The sequence below is a fragment of the Pezoporus occidentalis genome, unplaced genomic scaffold, assembly GCF_034315485.1.
Source record: "Pezoporus occidentalis ecotype Australia unplaced genomic scaffold, CSIRO_AGI_Poc_V1 ctg362, whole genome shotgun sequence".
In the NCBI taxonomy this organism is placed as follows: Eukaryota; Metazoa; Chordata; class Aves; order Psittaciformes; family Psittacidae; genus Pezoporus; species Pezoporus occidentalis.
In genome coordinates, this window is record NW_026915614.1 from 161,336 (window position 1) to 174,752 (window position 13,417).

The 13,417-nt window shown below is 53.3% G+C and overlaps 1 protein-coding gene across 16 annotated transcripts in view; it reads left to right on the forward strand.

The window, feature by feature from the left end:
• MACF1 (microtubule actin crosslinking factor 1) overlaps positions 1 to 13,417 on the forward strand; it is a 135,521-nt gene that overhangs the window by 57,005 nt on the left and 65,099 nt on the right. For 12 of the 16 annotated variants that reach the window (XM_062630963.1, XM_062630965.1, XM_062630964.1 and 9 more), the window contains 8 exons: positions 243 to 378; positions 3,198 to 8,384; positions 8,854 to 9,003; positions 9,750 to 9,965; positions 10,051 to 10,200; positions 10,920 to 11,153; positions 12,516 to 12,665; positions 12,743 to 12,976. In XM_062630963.1, the coding sequence (XP_062486947.1) occupies positions 243 to 378; positions 3,198 to 8,384; positions 8,854 to 9,003; positions 9,750 to 9,965; positions 10,051 to 10,200; positions 10,920 to 11,153; positions 12,516 to 12,665; positions 12,743 to 12,976 (6,457 nt within the window). The remainder of the gene's footprint in view (positions 1 to 242; positions 379 to 3,197; positions 8,385 to 8,853; positions 9,004 to 9,749; positions 9,966 to 10,050; positions 10,201 to 10,919; positions 11,154 to 12,515; positions 12,666 to 12,742; positions 12,977 to 13,417) is intronic. The other 4 variants (XM_062630968.1, XM_062630970.1, XM_062630967.1 and 1 more) reach the window with 2 other exon arrangements.

The following is a 13,417-nucleotide window of genomic DNA, read 5'->3' on the forward strand; positions in this document are numbered from 1 at the left end:
TGTGACTATATTAATCCCCTTTAGTAGTGACCCAGCCCTGTATATTTGGGAGTTTGTGTGTTACAACTCATATTGTAACAGCCTTTGCTCAGCGTACTGACCTGTGCTGGTTTTAGCTGAGCCAGGCAGTGGGGAGGGAGCACTCGTGCTGGGTTTGGTCTTTGCCTTCACAAGAAGAGCACGGTAAGTCTGTGGAGCTGGGCTGTGCAGGTTCCCTGACAGGTTTCCCCTTCCCTTTGCAGGCTTTCCCATCCAGAGAAGGAGCAGATTTCTGCTCAGCTCGGTGCTTTGAAGGAGACCTACCAGGAGCTGTGCAGCGACTCCACGGAGCAGCTCCAGCAGCTCCAGAACCAGCTGGCTCAGGAGACAGAGCACAAGGTACTGACTGCTCCCTGCTCGGTCCTGTGGCCGCATGGGCACAGGCTGCTCCTCGGGGTGTGAAAAGGTTTCCCTTGGTTGTGTTTCTCATGGCCACCGGTCACTGTCAGCTTTCTTACGTGCACGTGGTTGCCCTCCCTTCTCTTCCATCCGTGCATTATCCAAAGCTGGGGTGGTCCCTGGAGGCCAAGCAGGAGGAGCCGTTTACCTGCTGCCTTCCAGGTCATGGGAGAGTTGTCCTCTGCAATGGACCCTGTGCACCAGGGTCAGCTTGTTCACGCTTGGTGGGCAATGTGTAGATGGAAAGGGTCCCCTTAGCAGATGTGTGTCCTCTGCAGGATGCCCTCTCAGTGCTTTAACCACAGAGTGCTCCATCTCACAGGCTGCCTGTGCGCAGGGGAGCAAGAAGGTGGGTTTCTGCAGAAGGACACTTGCAGTCTCATGTATCTCAGGGTCTGGTGAGGTTTGTCTCTGGATGAAACTCCTCAACTGAACGAGGTCCTCAGCTGGCCTGGGAGACCTTCACAACCCAAGCTGCACCCATTCCCTGTTCCCATCCACCAGTCCTCATCCCTGGGTAGGGAGGGCTGGAAGCGCATCCTTACTGCCTCTGTTAAGAGCTGTCTCCAGTCATTCAGATATACATGTCCGTGCTATGTGAGTGTGTATACATGTGTCAATGATATATTTGTGTTTGCTTGCTGGCTCCCTGTACTCTGAAGCAACAGCCCACTCAGATCTGGACACGTAACGCCGAGTTTGGCTGTTGGGTCCGTGAGTGAAGCCCTGTTCTAACTGCTCACGGGCTGCTCCTTTGAAGTCTGCTTGTCCAGCTTCTGCCTAAACATGGAGCGGTTCTCTCCAGATTGGACTTTATAGCACGTTTCAGGTGTGTCAGTGCAGTAAATGCTTTCTGGTGCAAGCCCTTTAGCCCTTGTGCTGGCAGCAGAAAGTTTGTGGTGAGCAAACTGGCTCTAGTCACTGCTAAACCATCGTGGCTTTGATGCTGCTGCTGCCAAGAGAGCAGCTGGGAGCAGCCTGCCTGCGGAAAGGATGCTTTTCCCTTTCCCTTTTCCTCCCTCCTGGGTGGGAAAACGACTTGACAGCAAAAGCCTTCTCCAGGGCTTGTTTTCTTACAGCATCAGCACACGCTGGGGCTCAGGCTGGAACAGTTGGGCTCTCCATGAAGCCCAGGGAACAAAAGGAGAGACGGCAGTGGGGCTTTGCCATAGATCCCATTTATGGGATGATCCCTGTGGCTCTTGTGCGGTGCAGTTGCTTCACTGTAGAGGGAGCATGAAGAACTCTTTAACATTTGCTTGCTGGAAACATCCAACTGTCAAAGAGAAGTTACAAAAGATGGGAGTGCAAAGCAGAACGCGCTAAATTGAGCATGATGTGTCCTGTACAGTTTGTGTTTCATGTCAACTGGGTTTGAGATTAACTGACATCCTTGCTTACAAGTTTAACTAACCCTCCGGGATTTAAACAATCAAAACACACAAGGTGAAGGAGGACGACCTGTGTGGGGGGTTCTTTTTGCAAACAAAGCAGTCGCATGCTGGACGCTAACACCAAGCTTTACACTGTGTGTGACACGGCTGAACTGCTCCATAAGGCTCTGTCTTTAACTGCTCAAGGCACACCCTGCAACTCGGGTAAGTAAAAGCCTTTTACCCCCCTCCCTCCCATCTCCTTTTTTCTCTTTTCTCGTTTCTTTCCCCCTCCTCTTCTCTGTCTTTCCATGGCTTGTTCATCTCCGAACGTGCATGTCACAGTCTGGTGATGGTGGTGGAGAGCTTAGGGTTCCTCTGGCAGGTTCACCGTGTCTCCACAGATCAAAGCACCCCCAGCCACTGGTGCTGTTAGACCCACCAATGAAACAGAGATACCAGAGGGTGTTCGGGATGCAAAAGGAATTCATCCCACAGTCCTCATGACTTCCTCCCGATCCTCACAAAAACATTGGGTCAACTTATACCCAACCGATGGCACTGGGAGAAACCCAAAGAGCTGCTGCTCTTTATCATTTTAATATTGCCCTCCCTGTGGGGGTACTGGAAAGAAGGGAAAAGCCCCTCCAGAAACACCAAAGTAGATGGTCTGTTCCCGGTCTGGGACCTCCAACTTATCCCAGTCCTCCCCTAGCCCTGGCTGTGTGGAGGTGCAGGGGCTGGTGGTCATGCTGGTGAGCTGCCCTGCATGCAGCGCTCCTGCCCTGATGCATGGCCAGTCTGTGAGGCTGTGGAGCTGCTCGATGGCACAGGGGGCTGTGGGGTTCCCCGGCCATCCTGGCACTTGGGAAGTGCAGGATTTAAAGCACGGCAGGAATCAACGCTGGGAGAGATTCCTAGATGCCCTGGAGTGGGCATCTTTGGGGTTGTTCTCCTCCATGAGTACACAGGGGGATTGGTGCCGTCTTTCCTTTTTAAAGTGGAGGTGTTGAGCAGCTTTGGTGTGCTTGTTGGTCTCCTTCTCTCTGTTTCTCCATGGAGCATTAGGAGCTCCTCTGGGGTTTGCTGCTTGCTGCTTTGCTGCGTTCCTGTTGGTGGATGTTGGAAGCATCTCGGTGCTGCCTTGGGTGATGGACTAGATGAGCATTCAAACTTGCTGGCAATGTGCAGGCCAGCAAATGCACCCATTTGTGTGCTGCGGTGCCTTTGGAGGTGCATTTCAAACACTTTGGGACTTGCTTTCTAGCCTGTTTAGGTGGTTTGGGGTTTGTTTTTTTTTTTTGAAGCTGAGACCTCCCTCGTGCAATCCAAATACTTGAAATGCTCAATTTTGATTGAATTCTTTTCCCTCTCTTTCTGTTCTAGGGCAGCGAAGCCGTGGCAGGCGTGATTGATCTTGGCACCGTAGAAATATTCCCTGTCTTTGGTGCCATGCAGAGAGGTCTTATAGATCAGGACACTGGCCTTGTCCTCTTGGAGGCCCAGGTTATCACATCTGACTTAGTTGTTCCAGAGACCAATGAGAAACTCCCCTTGGAGGAAGGTCTGGCAAGAAACCTCATCGATCCCAGGACATTCCAGGTGCTGCAGGAACTGAAGGATGCTCTCCACCGGGTGGAAGAAGTCAGATGTGAAGGGAGGCAGCTCCTACCTGTTGTTGCTGCGATAGAAGAGGGGAGGATCAGTGAGAGCATTGGGCTGAAGATTCTTGAAGCTGAGCTCGTCACCGGGGGCTTTAAAGTCCATCAGGGCAGAATCAGCATGGAGGCAGCAGTGCAAGAAGGGCTCCTTACCCACGAGCTTTACTCCAGGCTTGTGTCTCACCTGGAGGGTGCCAAGGATTTGGTTGACCCCAACACTGCTGAGAAAGTCAGTCTGCTCGAGCTCATGCACCGATGCATCACCCACCAAGAGACGGGGCTGAGGCTGCTCCCAGTCAAGCAGCTGGCGGGTGGGATGCTCAGCTTGAGCTCAGGCAGGAAAGTCAGCATCTTCCGTGCGGTCCAGGAGGGGCTGATAGACAGGCAGGTCACGGTCAGGTTGCTGGAAGCCCACCTCTTTGCTGGTGGCATTGTGGACCCCAGGACGGGGCACAGACTGACTGTGGATGAGGCCGTGAGGCATAATTTAATTGACCAGGATTTGGCATGTGCACTTCTTATCCGGCAGCTTCAGACAGGTGGCATCATCGATACCAGCACGGGAGAGAGACTGAGCATTGATGAAGCTGTAAGGAAAGAGCTGGTTGCACCAAGAATTGCACTGGTGCTCCTGGAATCCCTGTGGTCCTTCATGGGGCTCCTGTGGCCAGAGACAGGGGAGATCGTTCCGGTTGTGGATGCTTTAGAGCAAGGAATCCTGTCCACAGAGTTGGTTTACAAGATTCTCAGCAAGAGGCAACATATTAAGGGTGTATTTATACCAGAAACCACGGAGGTGTTGTCCTGGAAGAAAGCTGTTGAACATGGCATCTTGGAGAGGGATGTGGTGAGCAAGCTGAAATCAACAGTCATGCCTGATGTCATGGCCAGCGTGCAGCTTGCTGGCTCCCCAAGAAGCAGGCATGGCCAGAGCTCTGCTGCAAGGAGTCCCACAGATCACAAAGAGCAAAGTGACCCCCTGCTGAGGAGTGACGACGACCGGCTGATGTTCCACTTGATGACCCACAGCTACATCAACATCCGTGATGGCCAGAAGCTGCTCTTAGTGGATGGAGGCTTGAACAATCTCACTAAAGCCCTCATCCAAACCCAAGAAAACGGATCCTGTGCGTACCTGTTGGAAGACACTGAAGGCGTTGAGGAGACAAAGGCAAATGCAGCTCTTGAAAGTGAGCCTTGCAATGGTTTGGCTTTACAGCAGCTTGAGTTTCAACTTGCTCCTTCAAAAGAACGAAGTGATAAGGTCCTACTATCCACAACTGCTTTGGAGAATGGGGAGGTGGCGATGGGACCTGAAAGCCTCCTGATGGAGGAGGCAGAAGATGTCCTGCTTGTGGAGGAGCAGGAGCAGGAGCAAGAGCAGGTTTATACCAAACAGGCTACTGTCAAGAGTGAAACCGGTGCTGAGTTTGGAAGAGAGGAAGTAGATTCTACAAGCAAGGATGAACATCGTGAAGAATTACCAATGCCAGGACATCCTGGTGAGCTCCATAGTGGATTCAGAGAAACAGAAGAAATGATGATCGAGACGGAAGAAGAGTTCAAGTCTACTACAGTAGATGGAGTGGAAGGTATTGAAGATCAAAAGAGGGCATCAGAAGTTGCAGCAGTTGTTGTGAAAAGTGAGATCTGCATATCGATAGGTGTTTCAGAACATAGGGATAGACCGGAAATCCTGGCAGAGAGGTCTCAGGGTGTGGAGGAACCTGAACCAGAGGCTGAAGATGTTGGAGAGATTTATATGTTACACGAGGAAATGATTGAGAATGGTGTGTTGGGAGGAGAGGAGGTTGTGCTCCCTGAAACTGGAGAGGCAGAGCAAGCAGAGAGGAAAGGCAAAGACATGGAAAGCGTATTGGAAGTGGAAGAAGGAGAGGGGAAAGAAGCATTGGGTGATGAGAGCCTTGGTGAAACATCCCTGCTGGCCCCTGCAGAGCAGGAAGCAGAGGACACTTTGGAAATGCTCTTAACACAGCTCCAAAGTGGTGGCATAGTCCATGAGCAGACAGGCAAGACTCTTCTCCTGAATGAAGCAGTCTCCTGCGGGCTCGTGCCCAGCCACACGGCTGTGAAACTCATGGAGAAGATGAAGATGTTCAGTGGCTTCTTTGACCCTCAGACCTGTGAATCATTGACCACCGAAGATGTCATTGAAGAAGGTCTGATGGATGAGAGGCTTCTCCAGAAGGTGCTTGCATCTGACAAAGCAATAAGTGGTGTTCTTGACCCAGGCAATAACTTTGTCTACTCTGTCAAGGATGCTGCTGCTGTTGGCCTTTTGGACAAGGAAACAGCAATGAGGATCTTGGAGGGGCAAGTGGTTACTGGAGGAATTGTTGACTTGAAACGTGGCAAGAAAGTGTCAGTCACTTTGGCTTCAAATCTGGGCCTCATAGAGCCAGCAAACCAGAAGGAGCTGGTCAAGCTGGAGAAGGCTTCCAAAGGGAGAGGTACCGATGAGGTGACCAGACAGAAGCTCATTAGCTTACAGGCTGAGACCAGTGGGATTGTGGATCCTAAAAGCAAGCAGCCTCTGACTGTTGCCCAGTCTATTGAAAAAGGGCTCCTGAGAAAGGAAAAAGCTTTTCAGCTCTTGACCAAGCAGATTGCTGAGGGAGGAATCATCCATCATGTGTCTGGAATGAGGCTGTCGGTAAATGACGCCATGAAGCACGGTTTGATTGATGAAGATCTATATGAGGAACTTGGGAAAGCTGAAAGCGTGTGTCTGCAGGGCTATGTTCATCCAGACACAAAGGAGAAGTTGCCTTTGCCCCAGGCAGTATCCTTAGGGCTCCTTAGTCCAGACTTCCAGAGGAAAGTGCAAGAGATCCAAGCTGGGAGTGGAAGCATTTTTGACCCTGCTTCTGGCCATAGGCTGGCGCTCTGTCAGGCAGTGCAGGAGGGCTTGGTGCCCCAGCCGGTTGTGGAGAAGGCCCTGTCATCGCCAGAGATGAAAGAAGGGATCGTAGATCCCGAGACCTGCATGCTCGTTCCCTACTCGGAGTTCCTCAAGAAGTGTAAAATCGACGTTGAGTCCGGGCAGAGGTACCTGGAGGTCCATCCCTTCCGCGCCATCCGGGACGAGGCGACGGGGAGGAAGCTGCCGTGCGCCGCAGCGGTGCGGCTGGGCAAGGTGGACCCTGTGCCCGCGCTGCGGGTGCTGCAGGCGCAGGCAGACGGTGGTGGGGTTGTGGAGGGCTCTGTCAGCAAGAGGCTGTCCCTGAGGGCTGCTGTGGAGCAGGGGCTGCTGGATGAGGGCATGGCCAAGCTCATCGCCACCAACCAGATGAGGGCTGGGGGAATTGTTGATGCTAGCAGTGGGAAAAGGGTGACTTTAAAGGAAGCTGTTGAAAAAGAACTGATTAGCCAGAAATTAGCTGCCAGTCTTCAGGATGCTCAAGTATCCGGAGACAAATACGGATCTGAGGTCTGTGAAGTAGACAAAAGGCAGGAAAAAGTGTCATCTCCAAAAGAGGAAGATGTCATCCGTGCTACCAGTGCTGCCAAGAAGCCTGATGGTGCTGAGCACAAACCTGAACCTGAAGCCGTGAGCTACGACGTGGCTGGTGGTGCAACTGCTGCCACTGGGAGACCCCCGGTGACAGCGACAGAAGGGGAATCAAAACCTCAAGAAGCTTCAGAGGCTGGTTTAATGCACCATCCCCAAGAAATGGTCCAGCTGACTCCAGAATACCCCTCGGGTTTAGGTGCAGCATCTCTCCCTGAAGAGACAGTGGTGGTGAGGGCTATGGAAAAGGAGATGGCAAAAAGCAGCTCCCCGGTGAGAACTGCCTGGGGGAAGGAATCGAGGAGAGAAGGGGTAGATCAAGGGACAGGGAAAATGGAGGGATTTGGCTCGGAGAAAGAGCAGGACGTGGAGGTGCTTCAGAGCATGGAGGAGGAGAGGAGGAGAAGGAGGAGAGGGTTTGTAAGTGCAGAGGGTGCTGCAGCAGGTGACGAAGGTGCAGTGGAGGCTTCTGAGCAAGGACGAGCAGGCAGCCTGGACCGAGTACCACCAGCAGCCCCGAGGGCATCTGTTACTGTGGGTCGAGGGAAGGAGGAGGTGAGTCCTGCAGAGTCTGCGGAGCCCCCTGAGACCAGCATCGCTACAAAGCCTGAAGGAGATGAGCTTGCAGGTGAAAGAGCTGTCAAACCCGCTGAAGGAGAAACCCCGAGAGTGGGTGCAGAAGGTCCAGTTGATCAGGAGAAAACAAGTGAAACGGAGCTAAAACCCACCCAGAAGCAGAAGAGGAAGAAAAAGAAAGCAAAGCAGATCAGTAGTGCAGGAGACAGCGCTCAGCCAGAGAGATCTGCAGAAAAGCAGTCCCTTCCTTCTCTGATTTCCAAAGAAATCCCAGGGAAGAAGGAGGAGGGCTTGGTCTCGAGCACAGCAGAACCAAAACATGAAACCAGCACCAGGATTATCTCTGAGGAAGATAAAGAAAACCTCAGCGGGGCTCAGGTGTCCCCTGTCCCCCCAGGGCAAGAGGGAGCTCCAGAGGTGATGGAAAATGGGACCAGAAGTGGACGGGATTCCTCAGCAGCATTGAGCCTGGAGGAGAGGATGACCCAGGCAGACACCAAGGTGAAAGCCACCGGTGATGTGTCCATCACAGCCCCTGCAGCAGACGAACTGCCCCAGGAATTACTTATCAGGGAAGCTGAGGAAACCTCTGCTGCAGTCCTTGAGCTTGGAGAAGAGAAACAGCAAGAGCCAACAGCGGAGGTCAGCACAGGGCAAGGTGCCCCTGCTCCCCCAAGATCCCAAGGAGAAACAGCCCAGGAGAGGAGCAGGCAGCCGGGTCCTGGCGACCGGAGCTTGCTCCTCCCTGTGATAGTGGAGGGGGAGCTGCTGGAAACCTCGAGGGAATCCACAAGACCAGCCCAGGTAAATTGGTGCTTTTGGTACTTCAACAGCTTTTTATGAGCTCTTTGTGTAGGTTTGGTGTTAAATGTGCCCGAGGACCTCGGCACAGCCAGAACGTGAGGGGTGAATGTTTGAGCTTGATGCTGCAGCAGCGGTTGCAATGGATTTGGCAAAGGACCCAGTGATGTCTGCCTGAAAACACTTGGGGCTTAGTTGTGGCTTCTTTCTGCTGGAGCATTATTTATAAATGACTAATAAGTAGGACTCTTTTTGGCACTTTTACTGTAACTCCAGACATCTCTTGCCATTTATGTTGGGAAAAGAGCCACGTGGTTTATTTTCCCTGCAGTAAATCGTGTAGATAAGGCCAGCAAAGGGCAAGTCCATCAAGTGGAATGCTATTAATGGATTCTTTCTTTGGAAAAAAAGAATGATCCTTTGTTTTGTTCTCTCTAAATTCCAAGTTTTGCATTGCTGTTTGGTTCCGCAGATCATGTTCAGCAAGAAGATGTGTCTGGAGCACGATGAGAAGCTGATATCCTATCTCTCCATGCTCCGAGATGTCGAGATGCGGATCAAGCGGGTGCAGCCGGCGGAGCAGAGTTTGGCAGCTCTGCATGAGCTGCTGCAGCAGGCAGAGGTGAGCTGGGTTTGGCTGCTGTTAGGCAGGACACAGCTCATCCCTCCTGTCCCCAGCTTCATGCACCTCCTGCTTGCTCTTGGAAGCCAGCAGGAAGGTCAGACTCAGGTTTAACAGGGGTTTATGTGCAAAACCCATCCCTCCCTGTCTGGTCTCACCTCCTCCTCCCTGCTTAGACAATCAGAATCCCAGCCTGGTTTGGATTGAAGGGGCCTTAAAGCTCCTCCAGCTCCAACACCTGCCACAGGCAGGGACACCTTCCACTAGAGCAGCTTGCTCCAAGCCTCTGTGTCCAACCTGGCCTTGAACACTGCCAGGGATGGGGCAGCCACAGCTTCTCTGGGCACCCTGTGCCAGCGCCTCAGCACCCTCACAGGGAAGAACTTCTGCCTAAGAGCTCATCTCAGTCTCCCCTCGGGCAGGTTAAAGCCATTCCCCTTGGCCTGTCCCTACAGGTCCTTGTCCAAAGCTTCTCTCCAGGTTTCTTGTAACCCTTTTAGGCACTGGAGCTGCTCTGAGGGATGCAGCCCAGAGGCAATAACCTAAGCTTGACTGAAATGAATTTTACAGCCTGGAGAAAGCCCAGGCGATTGCTGGCAGCTGAACAGTGCTGGAGGTCAGCACAGGGATGCATCTTTAACAGATAGACGCAGCTTGGAGCTGGGTCTCCAGAACCTTTCCTCAGTTCTGGCAGTGGGAAGATGAAGTCACCCTGTCTCAGACACAACGATCCTGTCTTCCCGCAGGCCCTGGGCGCTGAGCTGCAGGAGCTGAGCTTCCCAGTGAATCAGGAGCTGGACGCCGTGAAGCAGATTGTGGCCAACCCCCCTGAAGAAGTCCCTGAGCAATTGCTGAAGGCTTTGGAGAAGGATGCCAAGAACTTGCAGAAGTCTCTGAGCTCTACGAGTGATGTCCTGGAGTCCCGGCTGCAAAACCTGCGTGGGGCAGCAGAAACTGCAAAGGTAAAGCTGGCACCGGCCCTGAGCATCCCGGTGCTCCTTCCCGGGAACGCTCTGCTCCTTTACATGATACATCCCTGTTTTTAAGGCTAAAATCCTGGCACATCACGAGACTCTCCAGGGCAAGCTCCAGGAGCTGCTGAGCTGGGTCTCCAGCACCGCAGAGTCGCTGGAGGGCAGTGATTACAGCCACGAGACTGATGCGAACAGCCTGAGCCGCTGCCTGCAGCAGTACAAGGTAACCATAGCAATGCCCCTAATCCTGCTGTCTGATGAAGATGCTGTCCTCTGCATGGAGAAGAAGCTTTTAATCCTGCTTCCCTCCTGAAGCCTACCAAGGGTTTGCCCTTATCCTGTGTTGCAGGAGGAGCAACAGTATTGTATTTGCTCCAGAGTCATTTGTTTCTACAATACAGGAGCCATCTGCTTTGGTTGTTTGGGGAACATGCTCGCATGTAGGTGTGGGGTAAGGGCTGAGGGACTCCCATCTGGCTATTGAGGAAAGAGGGAAAGAGCTGCTTCCTTATGCTCTGGTTGCTCCATCCATTGCACCTGCCCTGGTCTCCATCAGCTTTACGAGGAGCTCTAACTCCCCTCCATATTTATTCAGGCTGCCCCAAGAAGCTGTGGCTGCCCCATCCCTGGCAGTGTTCAAGGCCAGGCTGGACACAGGGGCCTGGAGCAAGCTGCTCTAGTGGAAGGTGTCCCTGCCTGTGGCAGGGGTTGGAGCTGGAGGAGCTTTAAGGTCCCTTCCAACCCAAACCGCTCTGTGATCTATGAATCCCTTCTAGCAATAACTGTCAAGAAATGGTCAGTTCAGCATCTCCTGGCTGCTGCTAGCTCCTTGGCATTGAACTCAGGGATCAAAGGCTATGAGTGCTGCTGGTGACACCATGGTCCCCATGGACTGTCCAGGCCTGTAGGGTCATTTTGACGGGTCTCTTCTCCATCATTCAGGAGCTGAAAGAGCCCTTGGCTGACACCAAGTCTCAGCTCGACGCCACTGCCTTCGACATCCAGTTCCTTATCTCGGAGCACGCACAGGACTTGACCCCTCAGCAGAGCAGGCAGCTGCTGCGGCTGCTCAATGAGCTGCAGAAGGCTTTCCGGGACCTGTCGGAGCACGTCACGGCTCGGGTGGAGGTCCTGCAGGTCTGCCTCCAGCAAGTGGAGCAGACGGATCAGGTGAAGGTTGGGAGACGTCTGCTTCCTGGCTGCAGTTTGCTCGCTGAAGCGCTTCCCGGCCACAAGAACGTGCGCTGAGATGCCTCCTATCTGGGATTTGTGTGCATGCCACTCACAGTTTATGACTTACTGCACATCACGAGCTTCCTCTAAAGTATTTTCTCTTCTACCACCTAACTCCCAGGTGGAAAGTCGCTTTTCTCCCAAAAGATGGAGCCTGGGTAGTGCAGCCATCAAGATGCTATGCGCTGGGTGGAATAAACCCACCAGAAAAGCCCTGTGTGGAGGGGCCACCCCAGGCATTTGGCAGTTTTAATGCTTATTCCCACTGCTCAAGTCAGGTATAGCTGTCCCAGAGAAACAACAGATGACCCATCAAGGCAGCAGGCAGCTGCAAAAGCACCTCCTCAGGTCTCTGCTGCGTTGCTGCAGCACCCATCACTGCATGGAGCCTCTTATTCAAGACAGGATTAATGTGGTTTTTATTAACAATTGCTCTCTGTAACTCCTGCCTGTCCTCTCTGGAGTGTGTGTGTGTATATTAACCAGTTTGCTTTGCTTTTTCAGATTGAGTGTGCGCCCATCCTAACCCAAGAAGAACTCGCTTTGCAGCTGAAGAGCTCTTAAGAAGGCTCTTGCCATGTGCTTCTATTGCGTATCTTATGACTGGGAGAAACAAGCACAGTGTTTTGCACAAGTTTGTACATCACCTTGCTGAAATGCCCAGTGAAACTCAAAAAAAACCCCTTTATCTCCCCTGGGAAAGGGGAGCAGGAACGTTGCAGGGACTCTCAGGTCACATCATGCTCAATTGCTCAAACAGGCGCTTCTGTGTTGTGCTCTGGCAGCAAAACCGAGGAGCTGGATCAGCTACAGAAACACATTCCCTCTGCCGGGCTCCCTCTCCAACCCCAGGATCAAACGCAGCCTACTTGGGTTGTCTGGGGCTCCACAGCGGTGCTGCCTGACCCCAGGTTGTTGCCACCTCTCTTAAATGAGTTTCTGCTGCGGTTTTAATGCTTGTGAGGCTGAATGGAAAAGGCACAGAAACTCGTGGTTGAGCTCTCCAGGAGAGGAGTGCATGACCTGGAGCGTGGCTCCACGCTGGAGTTCAGTGGGCTTCTCAAAGAGCAGGAACCTGCTGGAGTGGTGGCAGCGGTGCAGGGAGCAGCTCCTGCTCACAGGCACTGGGCACCGCAGCCCCATTCCTGCAGTGTGTGAGCTGGAGAAGGGAGCCTGCGGAGAGCTGTGGTTTCTGTGCTGCCTGCTCATCTTCAGTAACCTCTCACCTTGCCTTGCAGCCATGTGCCCGAGCCGGGGTGCAGCTCTGGTGCTAACTGTCCCCTCTGGCCTCTGCTCTGCCCACAGACACTGCAGGAGCAGCAGGCAGCCCGGGCGCAGAGCCTGGCCGAGCTGAGCCGCTGGCTGAGCCAGGCTGAGGACACGCTGGTGGAGCAGCAGAGAGCAGCCAGCGAAGGGGACCTGTCCACCCTGCAGCAGAGGCAGAGCCACGTCAAGGTCAGTGCTCCAAGAGCTGGGGGGCAGGAGGAGGAGAGGCTTGGGAGTGCATGGAGCTGACGGCATCGTCTGCACAGGAGCTGCAGAGGAGCATGCACACCCGAGCCGCCTCCTTCGCCAGCATCCTCAAAAGCACAGAGGAGTTTTTGGAGGACAACAAGGTGAAGATGGAGCCTGGGGAGCTGGCAGCTCTGCAAGAGAAGCTCCAGCACGCCAAGGAGCAGTACCGGTCCCTGCAGGAGAGGACGGAGATGGCCCAGAAGGAGCTGGAGAGCGCCGTGACTGCTGCAGTGCAGCAGGAGACTGAAAAGGTGACATGCAAAGAGCTCTAGCCCTGAAGGTGGGCAGTAAGGTTCCACATGCTGCAATCAGATTCATTTGGGGTCCTGGCAGCCAGCTGGGTGATGCAGCATAAAGCGGTTTGGGGTTCCTTCCTGTCTGTCCCTCAAATGAGGTGCCCCCCAGGTATTTCTCTCATGAAGTGCCTTGGGAGTTGCAGCCACGGATGGGCTGGTTGTGCAGGAACTGGGAGAGGAAAAGGTTCTGCCTTTGGACTGACCTTTAATGGGAGCTTGAGCATCAGGGCCCTCCATGTGCTGGTGATGAAGGTGATGCTCACTTCTGGAGTCAAAGCATTTCAGGGTGGGGGCTCTGGGCTTCATCACGGTTAGAAGCGCAATGCTGAGTTTATGCAAAGCTTCTTTGCACCTTCCTCCCTTCCGGAAGAACCACAAAGGTTTGTGGAGCTCTGT